Below are 26,510 nucleotides of genomic sequence, written 5' to 3'. Positions count from 1 at the left end.
AATGAGGGGAACATGCTGGGGTTATGTTTGCTGGGTTCATTGGTAGCCAGCAAGGAGACAGCACCTGTCAATTCTGTGACATCGATAGAGGCAGAGAGAGATAATTCATTTTCAGCACACCTCTCACTTGCTTATCCAAAACCTGTTTTAGGGGCGCCTGGGTGGCTTAGTCAGTTAAGTGTCCGACTTTCGCTTAGGTCATGATCTCACATTTCGTGGGTTCGAGCCCCGCGTCGGGGTCTGTTCTGACTGCCAGCTCAGGGCCTGGAGCCTGTTTCAGAGTCTGTGTCTCCCTCTCTCATTGACCCTTCCCTGCTCACGCTGTCTCTCTCTCTTGCCTAGAAATAAAGAAAACATTAAAAAATAAATAAAATGTTCCATAAAACCTTGATGTTCTTTGCCTTGTCCCGTTCTGTGGGACCTAACATGTAGAAGGAACAGGAGATAACATTGTGGTCAACCATAAAGGACGACTTGGTGGGAAGACATATCTAGGTATATGTCTTGTGGTTGCATTTTAGGAATTATTTCTCAAGTATACGGGGTTTTGTTGTTTGCCTTTTTAGAATAGGCCAAGTTTATGAACAAATTTTGAAACCTGTGAGGCCAATAAGCAGATATATATGGTATAAGTGATCCTCCCCTCAGATCTGAGATATTCACCAAGGGCTGAGCCCAGGGCTTCTAGAAATCAGTCAGCAACATTAAGGGAGCTGAAGAGTTCTGGAAATAAAATTCTGTTATTTTCAGTTATCATTTGGATTTCTTCTTATTTATGTGAACTTCAATGACTATGCTACCTGCACTGCCTTTAGCCTCTGGGCTCCTGACTTGGGACATTGTGCAGAGGTGAGTGGGGAGAAAGCAGGCCATGTGACATGGACCAGGACAGGGGTGGCCATATTCCAAATGTTCTCTCTAGGCTTGTAGATGGCAAGCCTTCAAGCTGTGGCTTCAAGAGCGAACAGCTAGAAAGGAGAAATGAGAAAAAGACTCCGTTTAGAAAATTGCAATAACTGGTTCTCCCGTCTCTCCTTTCTCTTTCTTTTTGATTTGTGACTTAATGACAAGCCTGTTGGTTATCTTTCCTATTTCTGGTCTTATGAATGGTGAGAGGCTAAACCACAGGGGCAGAATGTAAATGCTCTGTGGCCATATCTTCCCAGAATCTCTACTGGGACACAGCAGTGTTTTCTATAGTGTGAATTCAGCTCTAAGAAAATGTTTGTACCTGTGTCAGTCCTAGAGTAGAGCTGGTGTGCAAGCAAATATCACCACACTAGGTAACAGCAGCAATGAAATCTTCCAAACCAGAGCTCAAATGGGACTTAGAACCATAGTCTTAAATTTAGCCAAGTCATTTCTTTTTCCTTGCCAACTGAAACCAAGGACGCCTTTCAACATCAATCCTCATGATTACACTGTGCAGCGTAACACATTAATGACTAGTTATCCAGAACACAAACATTTTCTAGTTTTTCCTACAGCAATTCTTTAAATTGATGTGTTCATATGAGGGTCTTTCCTACTTTTCATACAGATAACATTCTGATCACTAGGAAGGCTAATTTCATGGGTTTCACTGGGAATGTGAATTATCTTTACTAGGGGATGGGGGTTGAAATAGTTCATGAGGTATTACTCTATTTTTATTATGGAAATACACACAAAAATATACCAATATGCAAATATATATAAAACTAGAAAGCATGGCTTAATGAACCATGTTAAATAATAGTAACAGTAATGCTAGTAAAACTATGTATATTATTATTAATAACAATAAACCATATATTCCTCACCTAGCCTCAAATATCATTAGCATTTTACCAATCCTGTTTTGTATAGTTTATCTATTTTTTTGGTCATCTGCTTTTACCTATAACTACCTACATTTGTATCTCTAAAAGCTAATAAGGACACTTTAGTTAAAAAATTAATACCAATATTATACCTAACAAATTAATAGTGATCCCTCAATACCATTAAATGTCCAGTCTGTGCTCAAATTTCTAAAAAATATCTTTAAAAATGTCTTTTGACAATTTATTTATTTGAATCAGGATGCAGACTAGGCCCACACAATATGCCAAGTCTCTTCAAATCCATGACATTTCTTCTCTCTTCTTTTAAATCTGTGATATTTTTTTTTGGTTGAAGATATTTTCCTTCAGCTTACTGCATCTTAGAGTCATTTAAAATGTTCCTCTATCCATCTTATTTCCTATAAACAGGCAGTAAGACCTAGAGGCTTAATGTGATTCAGCTTAAGGCTCATGGAAAGAGTCTATCGTGGGTGGTGCAGCAAACCATGTCAGGGACATGCAACATCAGACGATGGTAAGATTGCTCTGAGTTCAATGTGTTGTTGGCCTGACTCACCCAGAACAGAGTTCACTGAAGTATTTTATCACTCACTGACAGCCCTGCCCAAATCTATAATGTCATTAGGGGTTCTAAACTGGTGATTTCTAATCCTACCATTTCATCCGTATATAGATATTCATACACATATTCATACTCATATACGTAAACACGTGCTCGTTAGTGCATATTAGCAAGATAGAGAGACAAGAAGAAAACATCTTTTCTTTACCAGCTATTCAGTTACCCTGAAATACAATTCATACAAAAAGCCAAAGAAATAGCATATTTCCCCTGATGTATCAATTTTTAGAATGAGTACATAACCTCGTAACCTCCAAAGTTGACCATACATCACTATGAACTAACTGATGAAGCATATTTTGATGGAATTATAGGAATAAAAATGATGAAGTAATTTTTCCTTTTCTAGCTATCCTGGGCATTTTTGAAAAAAAGAAAAAAAAAAGCCCATTGTGTAATGTTGGCTACCTTTCCTTTTCCATTCCCCTTTTCTCCACTCTATCATCACAATCCCTCTAAATATAGCAGAAGGCAAGACCAGGGACTGGATAACATCTAAAAATCCATGCACATACACAAACTCTCCAGGGAACCCGTAGGGGATATTTACTGAAGGATGCACTCATACTCAGAGACAGATCAGTACACCCTAAATGTCTACACCACTCATGTGCTAGACCCACAGCATGCCCAAATCACCAAGCAGAGCTGGGAAAGTGCCATCGTCACTTGCAGCCTGTGCTCCATTGAACACCAGTGGCCAGTGAAGCAGTAATAGATAATCCCTTGAAAAGAAGTTCCCTGGTCAATTATTTTCAGGAAATGCTATGTGTTTGTTTGTTTTTTTTTTCCTCTAGGACAATCATAATGTACCCAAGCAGATTAGAGAACTGAATAGCTCTGCAGTAAAGAAGCCTGTCTGAGTCTGCATGGTCTAACATTTCCTAAGCACTGGGGAAATTGTGGGCTTATATATGAAGGGCAGAGTTCTTTGCAGGAGTGTACAGAATATCATTTTTGGGGGGAATTTTATTTTTCATATGTATGTGTAGTGGGTTAAATTGTATCCCTCAAACATATACCCAAATCCTAATCCCTTGTGCCTGTGAAATGTGATCTTTGTTGGAAAAAGGGCCTTTGCAGATGTAAATAAGGTAAGGATCTCAGAATGAGATTGTTCTAGGTTAGACTCCAAATTCAATGATGGTTGTTGTTATAAGAGACAGAAAAGGAGAACAGACACAGAGACAGGGGAGAGGCCATGTAAAGATGGAGACAGAGAAGAAAGTGATATTCTCTGGTTTGATAGTCTCAAACCAAGGACCATCAATGACTGCCAGTAGTTTCCAGAACCTAGGAGAGAGAGGCATGGAACAGATTTTCCCTCAGAGCCTCCGGAAAGAACAAACACTGATGACACCCTGGTTTTTGGCTTCTGGCCTCCATAACTGTGAGATAATAAGTTCCTGTTATTTTAAGCCACCAGGGTTATATGGTAATTTGTTACAGCAGTCTCAGCAAACGAATACAACACACATGAGCTCCATCAATGCAGGTCTGAAGTAGACTTCTGGCATTTGTATTTACTGAAAATGTCCATGGATGATTCTAATGGACACAACCACCAAGAACCACCACTTCAGGATCCTGGGGGTTGAAGGGTTAGTCACCTGCTTAGGTTGACATCCTGTTACAATTTTAGGCTTTGGCTGTGGCTCTGGATGCAGTAACCAAGGCTCCAGCTCTTGATCTCCAGGTCTCTGTTTTTCAAAGAAAGAAGTCCTGAAGAAAATATGTATGGGCTATTCCTTAAGAGCTACATTAGAATTATTACAGGTGGTGATGATGGTCACGGCTGTGCGAGCAGAGGGAGGGATTTACAGGCTCAAATTCACCTTTTTCAGATGAATCATACAGATCTCACTGGAAGGGAATTCTCATTTTGCCCAAATAAGGCTGAGCTTCCCTTCTTCTGGTAATTGAGTAATCGTGGTCTCCTAAGACTTCTAACCCTTCTAGAATCAGTTTGCTTCTTTCTCTCAGCTGCCTGAGAAGGCTGCTTCTTTCATCCCAGATTCTGTCCATCTGAAAATATTTTATTTCTTTTCTTAATTGTTCTCTGTTTTAGCAGCCTAGCTTCCCCAGGTGTCTTTTTGATATACTTCCCTCACAGGCTTTTGGTCTCTCCAGAAGGAGCTGGAGATTTCTCTCTAGTCTTGTCAATAATCGATGACTAATAACAAGGTACCTTCTTTTATAAAAAATCTCAACAAGGAGAGGTTTGCAGGGCAGGAAGGAGTTGGCATATGTTAATCTGGTTTGACAACTCACATTGAGGCTGGCTATACCTTAGGAGATTATTTAGTCATGGTTTAGCCAAGATTATTCAGTTAAAAACTAAATTTGGGGGAAGACACCAAAGAAAAATGTCATCTAATTCAAAATTTTTGCCTTCATCCAAGAAAGGCAGGGTATTTAAAGTGGGTGTAGGGGGAGACAGTGGGTAGAGATAGTGAGGTGACCTGGGATGGGAAACATTTCTCCTCTTTCTGTTCCATTGAGCTCCTGCTCCAATGCTTGGAGTCAGCCACAGTTCACCTGTAGCACAAGTCAAAAGGGCTGTCACAGGCTGGCCTGAGTACATCGCCACTAGTTAACATATTATTTGTTGCTGCTGTGAAATTTGATCCAGGAAGCCTCCTTAGAACTGAACTTCTGAAGCAAAAACAAATGTTAAGTTAGTGACTCCATGTAAGAGAATCCTACCAATAAAATACTACATGATTATTATCAAATGAATCATCCAGAAAGTAAATGTTCTTTGGGACTGAGTTTAGCAAGGGGTAAGGGGTAAAGACGCTTTATGGAAAAGTAGAAAAATTTTGCTTTGATGACATACACTTTAGTGACCTGTAGAACCTCATCTCTTTACTATACCTAAGGACAGTCTTTCCGGGAAAAGAGGAAGGGAAGGGAATAACATTTCACTAGGTGCCAAACATTTTACCTAATCCTGCCTGTGAAGCAAGTAGGCTGGGCAGCAGGCTGCCTTTTGCCCTCCTCCCCACTACTCTCTTCCTTAGAAAGAGACTCCTGCCTGGAACCCATGTCTTGTTCTCTGGCATCTAGAGTTTGGCAAACCTCTCAGGCTTCCCCTTCCAACTCTCCTTGTTTCCCTGCCTCAAACAGCCCATTCAGACAGAGGTGCTCATGGCAGGACACAAACGCAGGGCTTCTGGGACGAGGGTCTTTCAGGCCATAATATTAAGTTTCCCACTTTTGTAGAGATAAAGGGCAATGAAAAAGACATGTCCACAGCATTAAAATTTGTTAAATTAATTTTTCTCAAACTGGGCTGTACAAACATTCTCTGGAATCTGTGAGAATTTTATTTTCTTAAAATATATACTACTCAGATGTGAGATATATTATATAGGATCTAGCCTCTTTCCTACTACTCCCCCCTCTCCCAGCAGAAATGAACTTAAATTGGAGATAAGCTTTGGTGAACAGGGTGTCTATTGTCCTCAGGTTTGAGGAAACAACTATGTTACCCACCTGAGTTAGTCTTAGTGTGTGTGTGTGTGTGTGTGTGTGTGTTTGGACAGGGCATTGGGATGCCAAACTCAAATGTCATGATAATCTACACTAACACCTCTCCCTCCGCTTCCTTTCTAGAAGCATTTGCTCTCAGGTAACTCATGGAACCCCACATGATATTCTTTTGACAAATATTAAGCTCCCATTTTGTGCAAGACCCTGTTTAAATTGTGAAGAAGCGAGCAGAGCATATAAAGATGAGGAAGACTATGTCCTTGCCCTCAAAAAAACCTTACAATCTAGAAGGGAAGACATCAGGTGTATACAAGCCACTTGAGTTTAATGCAAAAGATGGACAACTTCAAATGCTTTTGGAATTCAGAAAAAGAAAAGCCTCTGTAGCAGAAAGGATGTTATCCAGGTGTTTTTCCATCTCTTTGGGGTTTGCCTGGCAGGAACTTCATGGTGACAGGTGCACATAGCCATGTGTGCTGACAGCACAGAGCACAGATGCGCTTGCCTGCAAATAATTGCTTTCCCATTAATCCAAATTTGGAGTTTGAAAATCCTATTTATTAAGGAATTTTGAGAGAATAAAGAAGCATTCAAGGCTACTTTTCCATAACACATGAAAAATCAGAAGTTAGCCAGTAGGAGTAAACAGACAATTGCTACTTGAGAATACCTCAAGGACTCCTGAAGTCTATTCATCTGAATCCTAGCGTCGATGGTGATGCTGTGAGTTTTCAGGCCTCGGAGTCTCTTCCATTACACAATTTCTTAACAGGAGAGCCTTCTGTGTTTATTCTTTGGCATGAACTCAGTGGCAGCAGTCAGTTTATAAAAGATTTACAGACCTGCAACGTCAGGTTTGGCTTCACACTAGAGCCATGTGATACACTGACTATAACTCTTCATAAGATAAATATTATGTGAAAATTATGATGTATGCAGACAGTTGATTTGCAAATTATTGGCTCTTCCATCCATCACCAAGCATTTACAGATGCTTTCATCTGGCAGAGTACCAATAGCAATGCCACCACTGCCACCACTACCACCACCAATAATAATAATAATAATAATAATAATAATAATAACAATAATAATAATAAATCCATATGTCCACATTGATTAGAAGATACTTTTAATCCTACTTTATAATATAGTGTATTTCAGAAGAATTGACTGTGAAGTAAATTCATAAAGTGAATCTTGTATCCTCATTAATGTCAGTTACCAAATTGAAAATGATTTTCTAGAGGAGACTAAAGGAGAGCAACCAATACAAACATGATGGCTGGTTTATCCTCACAGCAGCCATAGACAATCTGAAACAAATAGGCATGTTTATTTACAAAAGCAAGATTTGGTCTTGGGATTATCGTTTGCCAACCTGTAGTTTAATTAACTGTTGACCTTAAATGAAAATAGCTTATTTTGTATCACAGATTGCAAACTACAGGCAAATCAATTCCTGATAAATCATACTTCCTTTTTTTTTGAGAAAGAGAGAGAGAGCATGCAAGCTGGGAGAGGGGCAGAGAGGGTGAGAAAGAATCTTAAGCAGGCTCCATGCTCAGCACAGAGCTCAATGCAGGGCTTGATTCCATGACCCTGAGATTATGACCTGAACTGAGATCAAGAGTCAGGTGCTCAACAGACTGAGCCATATAAGCACCCCTAAATCATACTTTTCTTTTTGGAGTACTGTCATTTTCTTAAAAAATATATATATATTTTTTAAATTTCAGAGGGGTGGGTCAGGGAGGGACAGAGGGAGAAAGAGAGAGAAAGAATCTTAAGCAAGTTCCACATTTGGCACAGAGCCTGATGTGGGGCTCAATCCCATGACTCTGGGATCATGACCTGAGCCCAAACTTTTTAAAAAGCTTTTTTTTTTTTTAACATTCATTTATTACTGACAGAGAGAGACAGAGCATGAGCATGGGAGGCACAGAGAGAAGGGGAGACACAGAATCTGAAGCAGGCTCCAGGCTCCAAGCTGTCAGCACAGAGCCCGACGCAGGGCTCGAACTCATGAACTGCGAGATCATGACCTGAGCTGAAGACAAATGCTTAACCAACTGAGCCACCCATGAACCCCCGACCTGAGCCAAAATTAAGAGTCAGACACTCAACTGACTGAGCCACCCAGGTGTCCCCAAATCATACATTTTAAGAAGCCCTTTGAAAGTTGCACAATTTCTTTTCTAAGTGATACATTTTTAATTTAGTAATTAATCACCTCTTGAGTTACTGAGTTTTTATTTAAATAAAAAATTTAAATATATGTATTTTGTACTGCATATATTTGCCATGAGGCATATTCTTACTTGAACTACTATTTAATAGCACATATGTTTGAATTCCACAAATCTTTATAAATGTGATATATTATCTTCTTTCTCAGTGTATAGATTAATTTGTATTAAAATCAGTGCATACCTACATAGCATATTCAAGGTTTTTTTCCCCTCAGTGTACATGTGCATATTATCTGAAGAAACTGCTCATCACAAGTAGGGGCTGGTATGGTCAAAGGCTCTTCTGGAATGATGGATTCAGGGGTTCTTTCCCTAGAGAGTCTCCTGTGTGCAGAAGCCAGAGGTCTCTTGAGAGCAGTGATTACAGAGTTGGTTTTGAAGAACTCAGCAGTGAATCAGAAGTCTGCAGGCTAGAACTCCAAGGTCACAACCAACACTGGCCTGCTTTAACTTTCTAGAGTCTAAAAAGCGTTCACCACCCACTGAGGTCACTCAGGGTGAAGGAACGTTTATCTTGGATTTCATCCTTGAAAAATGTGTGTTATGCTTTGGAAGAGAAACCAAACTAGGAATTGGTATATAGAGCACACAAAGGCCCACTGGGATTTTTAGGGAGATGCTTAATCGTCCTTTGCAGACTTAAAAAAAAATTAGTCCTTTTTCTAAGATTCAAGGCTTTAAGAGGCCTATGCCCACAGATTTCTAAATATTTTCTTATTGTTTGGGTTTCAGAAGAAAGAAAAGGCATTGATATATATTTACAACCAGTAAGGAGCTGCAAGTATTTGAGGAGGCTGGCCTTGAGCTTTCCCACTCCAGAGATTGCACTAACACTGGCTGAAGCCTGTGCACAGAGAATAGTTTTCTTACAGATTAAGTGGTAAGTGTCTACCCACCCCCAATTATGGCTCAGCAAATTGCTGGGAGTTGAAGAAGGATAAAAAAGTTAAGACCTAATATTTATCTTACAAAGAATCCTTATCTCCCAACAATTACATGTGAAAACCAGACAGTGTATAATAAAACACAAACACCTGAAAAGTAATGGCAGGCATTATCTGGGTGTTTTGGGCTAGAAAAAAGTCACTGCCAAGGCCATATTTTGCAGTAATTGAACACTGTTATTTGTATTATCAATAATATGCCATTATCTACATTTTATTTTGCATATCTAAGGAGAGATACACAACATTTCACTGACAGTATCTTCTTTCCTCTCTTGTTGGTCTGTTAAGATGCTTAGGAAAGTGTTTTTTCTGCACTTCCATTTCTTCTTGTGTAAAGTACATAATTCTGCTTGTCTTTCTCATCCTTCAGAGAAGCAAGAAAGGGGGTAAATAGTGCCTGTAGGATGCTTGGTATTACCTGGAGATTAGTGCTGTGAGTCAGGAAGGGCTACTGCTAGTCTGGGTGCAAGAGAGAGCCAACATAAACACTGTTTCCTTAAAAGGGATCATGATAATCTGTGTTTATGTACTGAATCATTTACTGACTTATTTATAAACAGCAGCCTGTCAGGAATTCAATGTCAGCTTTGGGGCGCCTGGGTGGCTTAGTCGGTTAAGCGTCCGACTTTCGCTTGGGTCATGATCTCGCGGTTCGTGGGTTCGAGCCCCGCGTCAGGCTCTGTGCTGACTGCCAGCTCAGAGCCTGGAGCCTGTTTCAGTCTGTGACTCCCTCTCTCTCTGACTCTCCCCTGCTCACGCTGTCTCTCTCTCTCTTAGAAATAAATAAAACATTTAAAAAAAAATTAAAAAAAAAAAAAAGAATTCAATGTCAGCTTTAATGTCAGAACCCACTGTCAGAACTGCTCTCTAAACATGTCCAAAGCTCAAGTTCTTTGTTAGAAGTAATTGCTGCACATTCTAAGATATCATCCCCGCTCTGACACACTTCCCTTGTGTTGTGCTTACTTTAGCTGTATTCTCAGTGAATAAACCCATACAGCTGAAAGTATCTGATGAAAAAGAATGCTCAAAGCCGAGAGGCTCATTCAGTGTGGATGGGGGCAGTGAAGGGTCACAGGCAGGAGTGGGACTATGATCTCCTTGGCAGCTGAAGGACCAACAGGATACCACAGTGATGACACAGAGATGTCCTGTGGCATACCCCAAGACTAGACCATGATACCAGTCCCATGACCTGAAGTTAAGGTTCTGTGGAAGGCTTTTGGGAAAGACTGTATGTGTTTATAGTAATGGGCAAGAGAAATTTCTCTTCCTGTATCTTTGTCTCTCTCCTTTCATAAATGCCTGCTGAAGGGCATGGAGACGCTCTATGCTAGCCAAAGAGTAATTAAGGTATTAGGGAAAACCTGGCTTTTTTTTTTTTTTTTACACATATGTGTTGTGTGTGTGTGTGTGTGTGTGTGTGTGTACAAAATTCAGCAACTACTCATTAAATACCAGGCATGTGTCAGGTACTGTGGGATACAAGGATGTATACAATATAGCCTTCAGGATAGTAGAGTCTATTACAAGGGAATAGAAAGCATACAAAAGAATCCTCTAGGTTGAAACAAATGACATGATATTAAGGTCCAAAATAAAGCTGAGTACAGGACATTTCATCCAGTTCATATAAAATATATATATAAATATATATATAAAATATATAAAAAATATATATACATAAATATATAAAAAATATATAAAAAATATAAATATATAATATATAAAAATAAATATATAATATATATAATATAAAAATATTTATATTATATATAATATATATAATATATAAATATTTATATTATATATAATATATATAATATATAAATATATGTAAAAAATATATAAAATATATATAAAATAAGGGCCACAAGAGAACACAATAAACACCATGGGGCCAGATACTATTCTAACTCTTTTAAATGTATCAACACTTATAATTCTTACAACAGCTATGGAGTAGGTACTATTAGCATCCCTATTCTAGAGATAAACAAACAAACACAGCCAAGGTACAGAGAGCTTATGAAACTTAGGAAAGATCACTCAGGAAGTACATGGTAGATCTGAGACTTAAATAGTCTTGCAATCTTGTTCCACAGGCTGAGTTCTTTAAAGTACTGCTGTATACTCTCTTCTTAAGAGAAAGCAAGAAAGGCCTACAGAGGTTCCAAGATGGAAGTACTCATTCTCTTGGGGGACAAAGTGATATTTGAAATATGCCTGAAAGAGAACAATCCATGAAGGATGCTCCTGACTCAGAGGAAAGAAGAGGGAAGTTCTAGCGAAGGGGTCATCAGGGGAATAGATAAAATGAAGCAGGAAATGCTTTCTGCCCGTGGACGCCGCCGAGTAAGCATCGATAAAGTCTCCCCTCCCACCGCCGTCATGTCTAAGTCAGAGTCTCCCAAAGAGCCTGAACAGCTGCGGAAGCTTTTCATCGGAGGTTTGAGCTTTGAAACAACCGATGAGAGTCTGAGGAGCCATTTTGAGCAATGGGGAACGCTTACGGACTGTGTGGTAATGAGAGATCCAAACACCAAGCGCTCCAGAGGCTTTGGGTTTGTCACCTATGCCACTGTGGAGGAGGTGGATGCGGCCATGAATGCAAGGCCACACAAGGTGGATGGAAGAGTTGTAGAACCAAAGAGGGCTGTCTCGAGAGAAGATTCTCAAAGACCTGGTGCCCACCTAACTGTGAAAAAGATTTTTGTTGGTGGCATTAAAGAAGACACTGAAGAACATCATCTAAGAGATTATTTTGAACAGTATGGGAAAATTGAAGTGATCGAAATCATGACTGACCGAGGCAGTGGCAAAAAGAGAGGCTTTGCTTTTGTAACATTTGATGACCATGACTCTGTAGACAAGATTGTTATTCAAAAATACCATACTGTGAACGGCCACAACTGTGAAGTAAGGAAGGCTCTGTCTAAACAAGAGATGGCTAGTGCTTCCTCCAGCCAAAGAGGTCGAAGTTGTTCTGGAAACTTCGGTGGTGGTCGTGGAGGTGGTTTTGGTGGGAATGACAACTTTGGTCATGGAGGAAACTTCAGTGGGCGTGGTGGCTTTGGTGGCAGTTGAGGTGGTGGTGGATATGGTGGCAGTGGGGATGGCTATAACGGATTTGGTAATGATGGAAGCAACTTTGGAGGTGGTGGAAGCTATAATGATTTTGGCAATTACAACAATCAGTCTTCAAATTTTGGACCCATGAAAGGAGTAAATTTTGGAGGCAGAAGCTCTGGCCCCTATGGTGGTGGAGGCCAATACTTTGCCAAACCACGAAACCAAGGTGGCTGTGGCGGTTCCAGCAGCAGCAGTAGCTATGGCAGTGGCAGAAGGTTTTAATTACTGCCAGGAAACAAAGCTTACCAGGAGAGGAGAGCCAGAGAAGTGACAGGGAAGCTATAGGTTACAACAGATTTGTGAACTCAGCCAAGCACAGTGGTGGCAGGGCCTAGCTGCTACAAAGAAGACATGTTTTAGACAATACTCATGTGTATGGGCAAAAAACTCGAGGACTGTATTTGTGACTAATTGTATAACAGGTTATTTTAGTTTCTGTTCTGTGGAAAGTGTAAAGCATTCCAACAAAGGGTTTTAATGTAGATTTTTTTTTTTTTTGCACCCATGCTGTTGATTGCTAAATGTAATAGTCTGATCATGACGCTGAATAAATGTGTCTTTTTTAAAAAAAAAAAATGAAGCAGGAAATGCAGAGAGATGAACATGAGCATCCATGGCATACGAGGGTGATAAGGCTAGAAAAGCACTTAGGATCCACATCATGGACCTCCTTGAATGCCAAGGAGATGAGCTTCTTCAGAAGGTAGAAAAGAGTTGGGGGGCTACTGAAGGTATTCAGGCATAAGAATCACTGCACGAGACGTAGGCAGGAAGAACGAATATATGGGAGCAGACAGCAGGATTGCTTGGAATAGGGCAAAACAGGAGGTAAGAGAGAGAAGTTAGCAGGTGAGGACAGGAATCTGGCTAAGAATGTAAGATAAGGACCCGCAAAGGTGATGGCGACTGTATCAGATTTCTGCCTCATAATCATGTTTTTATTGAAAAGGAACTTATGATGTCAAGGAAGTAGTTGGTGAACTTATAAAACTGTAAGCAATTCATGTGTTGTGCCCATCTAAGATGATAATCTTTTGGAATCCTTTCAAAACTTAACTCTGAGCTCAGTCATTATGCTTATGTTCAGAATGCCCATTTTCATAAAATCTTGGACTCATTTATGCTCCAAATGCCAGTCAATGAAACTTCAATATTTTTCTCTGGTTGGATATTCATTTTAATTTGAGGTGGAAATGCCATTGATCACAAAATTTACACTCTCACAGCAATATGAAGTAAATTAAGTGAAAAGGAATGACTTTTTAAAATGAAGGGAAAAAAATCTTCAGAAAGATGTGCAGGATATAAAAATCTGTGAGTTCTGCTTTGCAATATAATTAGGTGTACGATTTGCACCTAAAGTCTTTGGTTGATGGTTAAGGTTGTCCAGACAGACAGAATATGCCTAAATCACCAGCTCACTATAGGAAACCCATCATGAGAAGACTTTGGACTTCCTGATCAGAGGTGCTTGGCAGGCAATTAGGTAGTGGTTCCAAATCTGGAGACAAAGAACATCCTGTGTTTCACAGAGGGGATAAAGAGGCCCACACTTGGGTTAGACCATAGCCAGTGCACACCCTTCTTCTACTGTTGCCTTATTGTAGCCTTTGCCTGTAAGGAGGTTGTCCTTGGAGCACAAACCATTTGATTCCTAGGAGTCCTTTCCACAAGGAACATGGTAATTAATGTGTAATTAACACAAGTGGGGAGATTTGATCCTGCCAGCCCAGAGGCCCCATAACAAGGGGTGCTTGGGGGAATTGTTAAGTGTGGAGAAGGATGGGTAACCAGGGAGCTATGGAGGGTGCTTCCATTTAATTAATTCATATGCAAGGTACTGTTCAAGGTATGATGTTAAAGGTATCATTTTAGGTCCAGTGGTTATACAACTCTGAATAAGAATAGCTGTTCATAATCCAGATGGGGAGATAAGAGAAATATGCAAATAACTATACTGCAAAGCAGCATTTGATATATTCCTTAAAAGTGGTATCAAATAGCATGATCTCCCTCAAAGATGATCATGGAAAAGGGAAGCACTGCTTCAGGCCACCCTACAGAATGCAGGGTGAGATGGAAGAAGGACTGTTTTGGAAGATGGGATGACATGAGCAAAGTCCCAGGGGAGGGAAAGCACAGTGTTCCTGAGGGGTAAGTAGTGTAGACTTATAATCTGGGATGAGGGATGTTGGATTTCAGTGGCCTGGGGTAGGTTTGAAGTTTGAAATTTGGGTTGTTTAGAGCAGAGTGATATTTTGGGTTCTTAAAATTGTCATTGCCAGAGGAAGATGGATACAAGAAGGGAGAGATGAGTAGGGGGAGAAGGGGAGAGGAAGGAGAGTGCTACTCAGTGGTTACTAAAATAGCCTCAGAATAAAGTCCAGGTGGCCTGCAGAGGTGTGGCGGCATCTATTTATGTTAGGTCGGTTCTGTCTGGAATTTGCTCTGAGGGGGTTGTAATTCTTTTCTCCTCCATGGGGGTTTTTCTCTGAATCTGAGAATTTAGAAAAGTGCACATAGGAAATGTAGGAATTACAATTGTGTAATGACAGGCCATCTCATGTTGAACACTAGCTTCTAGTGTAAAGTTACTTCCTGAGTGAGACTATGAGATCGCTGATGTTAGGACAACATGTTACTCATGTCTTTCCTCCCCAGGGTGCAGAGCAAAGAATTAAACACTTGCGATACAGTGACAGTGAACACAGTGAGGTATAAGACACCAGGGTCTGTCGCATCTCAGTGAGATGCTTGGATGAGAAAGGTGGCCATGTGTCCAAGCATGTGCCCTGTATAAGGTGCGCACTGGTAGACATATCCACTGACAGGAGTAACTTTATCCCATCAGTCCTGGGTTGGAGGGGAGCTAACCCTTGATAAGGAGAAGCTTGAAGGATAGTACTCTTCCTTGTGTGGGCAAGTCAGACTCTATGTGATAGATCACAGATAAAGGATAATTGGTATTCTTGCTTATCACAAAGACAGAAAATCAACGTGTGCCAAATGACTTGGCAGGAATTTCTTCAACATATCTGCCATACCCAGAGGTTGTATTGCAACAAGGCCCAACGTGACTTTACAAAGAAAATGGGAAAAATCGTACGACTCCTCTGGGAGAAAGTGAAGAGCAGAGTTCTTTGTTTGTGTGTGTGGAGGAGAGACCAATGTGAGATGGATTATGCACCATTAGTAAAACATTCTCCTTTTTTTAAGTTTTTAATTTTAATTCCCGTATGGTTGGAATACAGTGTTATATTAATTTCAGGCGCACAATACAGTGATTCAACAATTCTATACATAGAAAGACATTCTTTAACTGAGTCTTTCTCACTTCCTTGCAGAAAGTAGCAATAAGTCACATTATCTGCTGTGGAAAGGCTTTGAAAAATACTGGCTGGGAGAACCCAAACGTAACTAAAAAGCCACCCCTTTTCCAACCCCTCATATTAGGGGCTTATTGGGGAACAGATGAACATGTCGGAGGCTTCTAAAACAGGAGGGTTAAAGAGTTTTTGGCCTGGCACCACTGGCAGGTGGATGACCTTAGTTAAAAACAGCACTAACCCTCCCTTTGTGTCACTTCGCAGGATTTACATCTCATATTAGATATTTGCTCTGTAATTTAGTTATAAAATCCAAATTATGGTTTCATGACACCAGAATTACCAGTGGGACAGCAATGGCTTAAACTCCATTAGGTGCACAGACTTCCCTTCCTTTATTCTATAATGTGGACCCTGGCATGTACTTCAAGTGATGAGAACATCTTTACCTAGAACTCAGTTAAAGGCACCTACTATTGATCAGGAGTTTTTACTGGTCACGTGAGGAATTTAAAAGAAGCATAAAAAGTGGGCCTTGTCTTAAAGCTCAACATAATTAATTAATTCATGCAGCCCATTTGACTCTTTGAGTTCTGTGCCTGGTACCAGCATATACACTCAGACACCATGAAGTGGATCTATCATGGACAAAATTCCACGGGAGCACAGAGGCAGAACAAGTCTTTGGCTCTAGCCGATTTAGAGAAGCTTCCGCACAGAGCTGATGTCCGAGTTTAGTCTTAGGGATGAAGAGGAGATTGTCAGAGGACAAGAGAGTGATGTGCAAAGGTGTTTTAAGGAGAAGAGATAGTTCGCTTGAAGGCAGAATTTTGGAGCATAAGAAGATATGGTTGAAGGGAAAGCTTTACTGTCAATGCATTCACCAGGTAAATAAATATCTCAAGATACTAATGACAACATAATACACAATTTGTAAAAGGAGACAGGTTCCTAAATTCAATAAACTAATTGTTAGTCTACAATTATTTTATCTTTTTTTCTCCCTTCATATTAATTTGGCTTTACTTAACCTCTAAAGATAAGCACATTAGAGAGATGAAGAAGCACTCTAGTAGAGAAGCTGAAAAAGACATTTTTTAAAAAATATACTTTTTTTTAACTTGTTTATGCAAATTCAATCAGTCATTTATTCAAGTACCAAATCTCGAATAAGGCAGAGAAAAAAATAGTAGCTTGAATAGCGTAAAGCATGGACAAGATCACTGACTGATGACAGAAAAAGTACTGAAATTCTTACTTGTCTCCAGGCCTGGATTAACTCTTTGGAGACTCTGGGACACCCTGCCAGAGATAGCTGGTGTGGCTGGAACAGAAAGAGAAGAAAACCATTAGTCATCCCTGTAAAAATGGTCTGATGTGACTCTTACAATTTCACTTTCAAGTGACAAAATGTGACCTAGCTCAACCTCACAATGATCCTCTCCCTTGTTTTCTTTTTCTTTTTAAAATTAAAATTGTACCTACCCTCTAAAAAGAACTCATAAATATAAGAGCACATGGAAACCCAGTGTTAGTCACCTCTGGTCTCACGGCTAGACATGGTCAGTGACAATGGAAAATTGCCTTCCTATAACATCTGAGTCCAAGCTTGAGCCCTGCTTGTGAAAATGCAGAGGACATAAATTCTCTTTTCAAAACAGCGTTAAAAACAGTTCAGTCCAAGTTTATTCTTGGAAATGAACATGTGAGCAATCTTGGGACAGGGGAAGGGACGAAGGGAACTGAAAAGTTGTATAGGAGGGACACATAACTTTGTGACATGTGATGGGCAATGAATCATCTATTCTAAGAGCGGTTATAGTTGTATGGATGCCACTATTAGGTTGTATTAAAAACAGGAAAAATGGAAAATGATCAATGCAGTTGTCATTGAACTGCTGAAGCAGGTTGTTTTGCTACAAAACTATGCAGCTGTTATCTGAGCTTGGTGGACAAGGGGATTTATCTAGGATTTTGCACCTCCTTTGAGGAGCAATGTAGTCCAGGCTCACAGTAAACTCTGGGCATCACCTGAAAGCAGGGAAGTTGCTCATGCATTTGGTCCTCAATAGAAGTCTGCAGAAACAACGCTAAGAAATCTCTCTCTGATTATGAACAAAGGGCAAGGAGTAAAACACAGATGCATTGGGCAGTGAGCTGACCCACTCCTGTCTCCCTGAATTTCAGAGTCAGGCAGGTCCTGTCCACCAGCCCCTTGTCCACTCATCAATGTGCTTTTTCACTAGCTCCTCCCACTGAGCCACCAGGAGGAAGCAGCTGTCGGGTGTGGTGTTCATAATATAGAACCCAACAGATGAAGTGAGGATCCTCTCACTAAGCCCTGCAGAATTCTAACCTTTGTAAAATTTTTTTTTTTAGTCTGGGCATATCAGTGAGAGCATTTTTTCCAAGTGAAGTTAGGCTTTGGGGGGTTTGGTGAGTTAATACTGTAAATTCTGTACAACTATGACTTCTCAGCTATGATTTCTTTCTATTCTCTCTCTAAATGTTAATATTAGAAGCTCATTTGCTGCCAAATGCAATAAAGAATTATGACAGAAAACAAAGAGGATACACATTTGCCTAGAATAGATAATGCATTGCACATTGATTTTAATGTGCCCAGAAGGAAAATAGCATTTCATGAAAATCCCCTTAAGTCTACTTGACTAGTTGCCTTGATATCCTGTCTTTATTATTACCATTATCTAGAACATGCACCCCTCCAACTCCTTGCTACAAATCCGACAACGTTTTCTTTTATGACCCCTTGCCTTGAGTCGGGCACTAAAATATTATTTTCAGTTGGTTTGGCAAGTTTACATAATTTCTAACTGTAAATGACTTGTTTCACTGATAACTGTATACACCTTAAGAAATTTGTGATAGCTCAAAGAAGAGTAAAATTAAATCAATCATAGGACAGCATACAATCCTACGTGCTGTTTTGGTCAAAATTATCCAGCAAGTGTGTCTCAATTTTCAGCTTAAAACTGGGAACACTAATGGACACCAGTTTCCAGGCACAGATCAGCAGTAAAGCTGACAAATTTCTCCAGAATGATGACTGAGATGGAATGTGGGGGTCAATTATGAGGCCCCAAGGGAGCATGCAGAGCCAAACCTCAGGCCCGGAAATGCCTGGGGAGCCCTAGCTACCCCTGACTCGTCACAAACCAGGATTTTGCTTTCTTTGCAGACAGACATCTGGTGCTTTCCTCTTGATAGTATCAGCATTTGGTAACATTTTCATAAGCAAATGTGCTCCTCAGCTAACAGTCTCCACAGTATGTGATGAATCGAGACATAAAAGGAACAAATGGAGTCCTCAAGGAGAGGCTGCAGATTTGCACCAGGCTCCAAAGGGTGCTGGTTCCAAAAGTAAAATGCAATGAATAAAACTGCCTTTTTAGCAAACAGAGGTGTCATGCTAAGTTGCTAATTTTAATTAGTGTCAAAGCTATCCTTAATGTCTATAAGTGCTGAGCAGTGAGGGAAAAACGAACTCAGGGTGACAATAAGCAGATAATGAACACTCCAATATATTTATACAGGGGCTTTTAAATGCTGCTGTTCTAAAGTAGTTAGCTGCAGCCCCTGGCCTCAGTGAGCCCGCAGTCTTCTGGAATTTGTAAAGGAAGGAATGGCTGAGCAGTGGGACGGCCCTTAGCAAGTCTGGACAAGCTTCCTGGGGAAGGAACTCTCTGAGATGGGTGCTGACCTTGAGATGAACAGGCAATGGAGAGAAAGGGAAAGGCCCTGGGGCCGGGGGAACCACTGCACAAAAGTGAGACACAGCCTGTGTAGCTAAAGAGCTCCGATCTGCCTGTTGGGAGTGGGTGGAGCAAAGCTGAGCTGCGGTGTGTTGAGTTGGGGGAGAAGTCAGGGTGCACTGGGGATGGTCATTCCAAACAACTTAATTTTGATCCTGCAAATACTGGAGAACTCCTGCTTTGCAGTATCCTGAGAAGGCCTCCTTGGGGTGGGCCTGCCCAAGAACAGGACCCCAAGACTAGATCTGGCTGCAATCTCATCTTTCCTACTTATGTGCAACCTTGTACTCAACTTGCTAACTATGGCAAATATCTGCACCTGGTTCCTCCATCTATAAAATGGGGGCAGTGATAGTGTCTATGCATGCAAGGTTTAAATCAGTTAGTGCATGCAATATACTAAATATATACTATAAAAGCTTAGTAAATGTTAGATATTCTTATTATAGTTATTATTTTTTTCAGTTATTATTGCTAGCCATTACCCTGAAAGCAAGAGCACATCTTTTCCCACGGGGAACATGACAGTGTTTATTACTAGGCTGTGTGAGCTTAGGGCTTTGCACTTACGAGGACGGGATGTTGCCCTAAGCCCAGTGAGACCCTCCACTATTTACATCCTCCTGTGCAGGCTGAATGTAGGCAGTGGGACCCTGGGAAGGTAATTTTGGTCAAAGATTCAGGCTAGGACTAAATGCAGTCAATTCTAGTTCTTGTTAGTTAGTGAATTCTCTATTGTATCAGGAAGAGAGCTAGAGGGGAATGTTCTGGGAGTGTCATCGTTTACCAGTTGTGCTGCAATGGCATTTAGAACCAGCTCTGACGAGATGGTGCACACACAGGTCAATAAACAAAGGAACTGCACGAGGCAGCCATTTTACACACGACAAGAGGTAATGTAAAGGGTCTCACAAGGAATCTGCCACAAAATAAGCATTGATGAACATTAGCAATTGTTACCACTACGAGTTGAAGATTATGTTAATGGTGATGTAACTGTTATGAAATCGTTTTCTCAAGACTGCCTCTGACTGTGATCATTGCTTTGCAATACATACATCTATCAAATCATTACACTGTACACCTTAAACTTACACAAGGTTTTATGTCAATCTATCTCAATGCAACTGGAAAAAAAACTTCCTCTGAGAGGTTTTGCTTTCTGTTAGTTAGTTGTTAGGTTAGTTGTTCTCCACCTGATAGCCCTGCTTTTATACCACTGCTGTCACTGCTTATTTGCCTGTGCCCTGTGACACACAGTGAGCTTCCCAAGGTGGGTATTTCACCTTTGTAACCTCTGTTAGGAGGACAGGGCATGACACCTAGTAGAATCCTGATGCCTGCTAAATAAATGAGGCAAATGAAGATGACTTATAAATGCTCTAAACTTTGGCTCTGAGGCTAAAAGGGAATCAAATAAAAATAATTTATTTCCAGCAAATTGTGTCTCTCTTTGGAAATCTCAAGTTTGCCTGAATACTTTCCCTGTCTTTTTGAGGTCTGTTTATCCTTGACCATATAGCAGAAATCTTCTCTCCTTGGGTTTCAAGATCTGTGGCTCTTTCCAGACACACCTGTTGCCTTTCGGCCCTTCTTTTTCTTTAAACTATGATCAACCTCACTACAAAGTATTCAGTTTTAAGTCCTTATCTCCCTTCAATCTGCCCTTGCAGTAAGGTTCAAGGTCAAGCTTCATGTCTGGTCACACTGATGCCACACCCCAAACTGTCCTGCTGTGTGTGAAGGGGCTGACTGATGACAAAGTTAAAAAATGTGAGGTGCTTACATTGCACATTTCTTATGTGCTTAAAATGTACCAGGCACTATGCTAAGCGCATTTTATGGATTTTCCATTTTACCTTTACAGCAGCCCTCTGAAGTATTATTATGAGTTACATTTTATGGATGAGGGGTCAGAGGCTCAGACCAACTTAACTTGTCTTAGGCTACCCAGCAATTACTTGGAAGAATCCAAATTTGAACTGGAGCCGGATTCTGACTCCACCCCCACTCTACTGTTTCCCAAACTTGTCTGACCATCAAGATCCACTGTGGCATTTGTTAAACATATGGATTCCTAGGTCCTGTCTCAGATCTATAGAATCTGAATCTCCAGGGCCCTGGTCAATCTGTGTTTTGGCAAGGTCCCCAGGATCTGTATGTTTATCTTCTATGGCCCATTCCCCAGCCAGGTGATCATTATGACAAGATGTATTTGCTCTGGTCGGAGTCACTTTGCCCTCTTTGGGGCGCCACTGTGAGGACACAGCTGATGCTCATGAGGGTACACTTGCTGGAGAACAGGATGGTTTGTCTGAATACTGCAGACATTCTGGAAAGGGGCCAGGTTGCTAAGGCTTTGGTCAGAAATATCCTTCAGGGGTCAATTCATGAGAGACCAGGTAAGACTCGTGACAGTGACGTTACACAGCAGGTCCTGAGCCGCACTGTCTTCTTGGTCATGGCTACCCCTGGCCACAGCAAATCCTGGGCCTGACTGCAGGGGTGATTCTAAGCTGGAACTTCCTTTCCTTTGTGGCTCACTGGATTAACTGAATCCCCATCCACAGTATCTCCTGAACTAAAGTATATTATCTCGTACACATTATGACTCTTGGCAGCTCTAAAGAAGCCTGTGTAATCTGAACAGGAAATCTTGGACCTTTGGAACAGACAAGATTACCTCCCCAGAGCTCAATAAGGGAGTGTGTTTCTCTTATACTCGAACAGTAAATCACAGAGCACATTATGTGAGATAATCTAAACAACAAACAAAAAGAACCATGAAATGATGCAGATGGTTTCAGGTACTTTTTAATGCCAAAAAAGCTGCTTTACAAACAACATATAACAATTCGGAAGAGACACTAGTATAAGGAAAAGCAGCACGTGCTGAAATAAATCTGTAGTGGCCATATTTTGGTATAAATGTATTTTGAGAGTAGCTGGGTCTCAAAGTAAGAATCAATGTGCAGCGGGAGATTAGAGACCTCCTTTTCACACAGGCCAGCCCCTTGCTTAGTGGGCCAAATGGGGGAAGTTTTCTAATAACTTTAAGTTTCACATATTCCTTGCCTGTCTGGCAGTGATCTCCTTGGTGAATTTTTTTTTTTTTTTTTTTTAAACATCCTCCTGACACAAGCTTATGCATGTACTGAGGACATCTGCTTGCAATTATAGACAGATACTGGGGCCTGGTGTTTCAAATGAAACCCTTTGGGTGAGAAAGCCACTTAAAGGTGGAGTGGCTGAAGGAGAACACATTGGTGGTGGGTTTTTTTGTTGTTGTTATTTTTAAGGAGCAATTAATATGAATTCTGGGTCTCAGCTGGCTTGCATATCTTCCTTCGACAAAGCTTCCCAACAATTTCTCTGGCTTTCCCTTCCAGCTGCTACAAGAACAGTTAAACACCCTGCCCAGCTAGCCAGCCGCTCCTAGGGCTGCTTTTCATTATGGAGACAGCAGGGGTGTCAACACCAGGCAATGGGCAGGAGGCCAGCTCCCTGTGCCACGTGATAGCCGGGGCCCAGAGCATTTACAGCCAATGCTAAGAAGAGCAACCAGAATCACAGGTTGGCACTTGGCCAAGATCAATAGTAGGTAGGCCAGTTGGGGACAGAGGGCTGAGAACAGAAAGATAGGCAAAGAGAGTATTAAAAGGTCAGACTGTGGTGTAGAGAGAAGGGCAGAAGTGTCTCTTCCCTTATAATGTTGTTTTAGAGGTTTTTAATACCTGTGAATCTACTCATTAAAGCAGGAGGGTCAGACTGATTTAATAAAGTCCAAAGCTCAGATGGTGACTCATAGATGGTGTGTTGGGCCTGGCACCTCTTCCCAGGTTTGTATTCAGTGGCACCACGTCATCAACTAGAAATCAGCCAGACTGGGAATATTTACACAATAAAAGTTGGCAAATGCTACAAATCAAGGCTTTCTGCCATCTAATCCTATGGAAATTCCATCCACCTTTCAAGATCAGTTTGAGTGTATTCTCTTCCATGACGTGTTTTATTTTCTCCCACTTGGACTCCATCTCTCTATCCTTTGTGTTTTTATAACACTTAAAAAATTACCTGGACCATGGTACTTACTATTTCCTGTCTACTGTCTTAGTTATCTGATGTGCCCAATGAGTGATAAATTCCTTGACACTTGAAGGCAAGAACCATGTCTCATTCTCCTTTGGATTCACCATAACATTAGCATAGTTCGTTAAATATAGTGAGTGTCCCATACATATTCATAAGATTACTGAATACCTCACCATGAACTCTTCCAACAAGGAAAGTTGGGAGGCCTCACAACTTTACTTATATTATTACTTTGAATTTATCAGACATTCCATGGCCTCTGGAGTCTGAATTTGCATAAAAGAAGATTCTCAAACACATTATTCGGTCCTATGACAAATGTCCAGGGACCATGAATGCTCAAACCTGAGGCAAAGTCGGCATATTTTACCCTATCTTCATGGTGTCTAGCCCCTTAATAGTGTTCAGTGAGGGAAAGAAATAATGAAAATAAGATTGTTTAATTTTCTCACTTCCCTTCCTGTCACCTGGGTAGTTCATTTGCCTGGCTTTGCTTATAGCAGTGAGCCAGTCTTTTGAAATCATGGTGTACAGTACCTGGTGTCCATTTACAAGGCTGAGACTGGTAGCAGTGACTCTTATGTCCTGGGAATTTGTTGTTTTGGCAAATTTATGGATCTTATTTAGTCCAGGCACCATTTCAGAAGCACAGCGTGTTTAAGGTGTCCTAAGAAAGCATATGCTTTGCCAGAGTATTTAAGATGTGTTTTCCCCTCTCTGGGCAAAGGTATCTTTTATAAACAGGTCAGTCTGGCCCCTACCACTCTGTCTCTTGTTTCCAAGCTCTACTCATCAATTTCCATATAATGTTTCTTGAACAAAATCCCGTTACCTCAGGAGGTAGGTAGTTGAGAACTAGAGAAAGTGATCTCCAGTCAGAATTGCTGTGTGTGAGCACTTAATGGCATGCCAGGTGCGATCCTACATACTGGGGACACGATGGTGAGGAAAACAGATGGAACCCTGCCTTTCCGGGCCCATGTTCTAGTGTGTGCTGGGGAAGACAGCAGACAGACAAACAGGTAGTGCCAGGGAGCAGGGCAAGGTAGCAAGATGTGGCGAGAGGGCTCTCACAGATTTGAAAAACAGGGTGGAGCAATTTGGGCTCTGAGGTGGGTTTGGGGGATAGTGAGGAGGCCCCTGTGGCAGAAAGAGGGAAGGAGGGGAGAAGAATTTGAGGTTGCAGAGGTGCCAGGAGTCAGAGCTCATACAGTCTTGCAGGCCAGAGTGAGGACTTGTGTGTGAACTGCTCACCATGTCAATTTCAATGATGAGAACCCCAATGAGTTGGAGCTGCTATTGCTGTCAGACCTGCCTCATTATGGTGTGTCTGTCCCACTGGAATCCCTTACTGTGATTGGGGGACTGGGAGGTATTGGCATTGGGTTCTGAGACTATTTGGTATATGGCTTCAATTTAAAGTAATTTAATTACTTTTATCCCACTGTACTTGATCTGGGTTATAGACACAAACCAGGGGTGTTTTTTGTTTGTTTGCTTGTTTTTTGTTTTTGGCTCATGACATATTTATTGAGCAACTGTTATGTGCAAGGCACTTTGGTAGGCATTGGGATATGGTGGTGAACAGAGTAACGTGGGCCTCAAAGTTCCTTTCTCTCTATTCCCCTACTCAAGTCTTTACCCTCAGACCAATACATCTGCTTGCCATCTAGCACATTCCTGATTCTAAATCTTTGCTCACCTTATATCATTCTTCTAGCTTTCTTCAGAATGGGGAGAAGATCAGAGGTAATTCCCATTTTTAGAGTGAGGATAATACTTCAGGAAATTAAATAATGCACATAAACTACTTAACAGAATGTCTGGCACATAGTAAGTATTAGTAATTTTTTATATACTAGTATTGTAATGTATTATTACAATTAACTCTCAGTGAATGACATTTATTATTTTTGCTACTTATTTGATAGTTACTTGTGTCCTATACTGTATCTTGCACTATTTAGTTTGCATGTATTTATAGTCTTGCCCCCTCAATGAGATTGCAAGTCCTTTGAAAGTAGAAACCACATGTTATCCTTTTTAACCCTGCACACAACAGGCCCTCAATAAATATCTATAGTAGGATCCCTCTCTGGCCTTTTATTCTCACAATGCCTCTTTTGATGTGTACCTGATTATAGGCATGTTAGTTAACAAGGAGTCTTTGGGGTAGGTCACATACATCGTATAGATCTATTTGCCGCATTTAGATACAAAACAAAACAAAACAAAACAAAACAGAAAACTTTGACACACCCTTACTCAGATACTGATTCAAAATATTTAAATTCATCTTCTGAAGGCCAGTTTTGGAAAGAAGTTGTTAGAACTCTGCTCTGTGGCTAACATGGGGCCAGTTCCAAGAATTATTTTGCAGTGGAAAATAGAAGCTCTACCAAGCAGTGAATGGAGATGGATAAGGTGACAATCCATCACAGGCATGTACCTTGGCAGCAAGGTACCTGATGCTTGCTTTTCTGCACTTTGTCCTTTTCCTTATGCCTTCTGTAGTTCTTGGCTCTAGTGAGAAGCAACCTTTATGGGTGCTGAAGCTTACCTCTAAATCTAACTTCAGTTAGAGTTTCCAAAATGGACAATTTAAAATTTGAGTCAAAACAGTCAATAAAATCACATAACATCCATTTAAAGTGGAAAATTATACTGGGTGTAAAAAAAATTTTTTATGACTTTTTCTGGAAGGAATATGTTTAAACTGAAAAGTAGGTATGTTTCTTTGTAGCTATAGGGCCAGCAAAGCCTTACAGTGTAGAATCTAAGTTTTGTTTCCTTGCTTGAATTATGTTTAATGTGATGATGATGATATGACAGAAGGAAAAATCAAAAGCCTTATTGATAATCCACATGTGGCCCCTGCTCTGGCCATAGACGCCTTGCACAGTGAGTCTTTGTGGCGGTCTGAAGGGGCACCCTGCCCATAGGCTTTCTGGCGGGACAGGGACACTGTATGGCTTTAAGTGTTCCCTGATCGAATGTGGGAAAAGAAGCAGCTAGCCAAATTCTGAACAGAGTTTTTATTGTGCT

At 40.8% G+C, this 26,510-nt stretch overlaps 1 protein-coding gene across 1 annotated transcript in view; it reads right to left on the bottom strand.

The window, feature by feature from the left end:
• The window catches only part of GHR (growth hormone receptor), a 149,353-nt gene that overhangs the window by 64,474 nt on the left and 58,369 nt on the right, over positions 1-26,510 (bottom strand). The window contains exon 2 of the mRNA XM_039234142.1: positions 16,859-16,924. Coding sequence (XP_039090073.1) covers positions 16,859-16,924 — 66 coding nt within the window. The remainder of the gene's footprint in view (positions 1-16,858; positions 16,925-26,510) is intronic.

The sequence above is a fragment of the Hyaena hyaena genome, unplaced genomic scaffold (genome assembly GCF_003009895.1).
Source record: "Hyaena hyaena isolate Hyena2069 unplaced genomic scaffold, ASM300989v1 scaffold_83, whole genome shotgun sequence".
Lineage (NCBI taxonomy): Eukaryota > Metazoa > Chordata > Mammalia > Carnivora > Hyaenidae > Hyaena > Hyaena hyaena.
The sequence above is the reverse complement of the archived record's forward strand: the minus strand, read 5'-3'. Positions and strand labels throughout refer to the sequence as shown.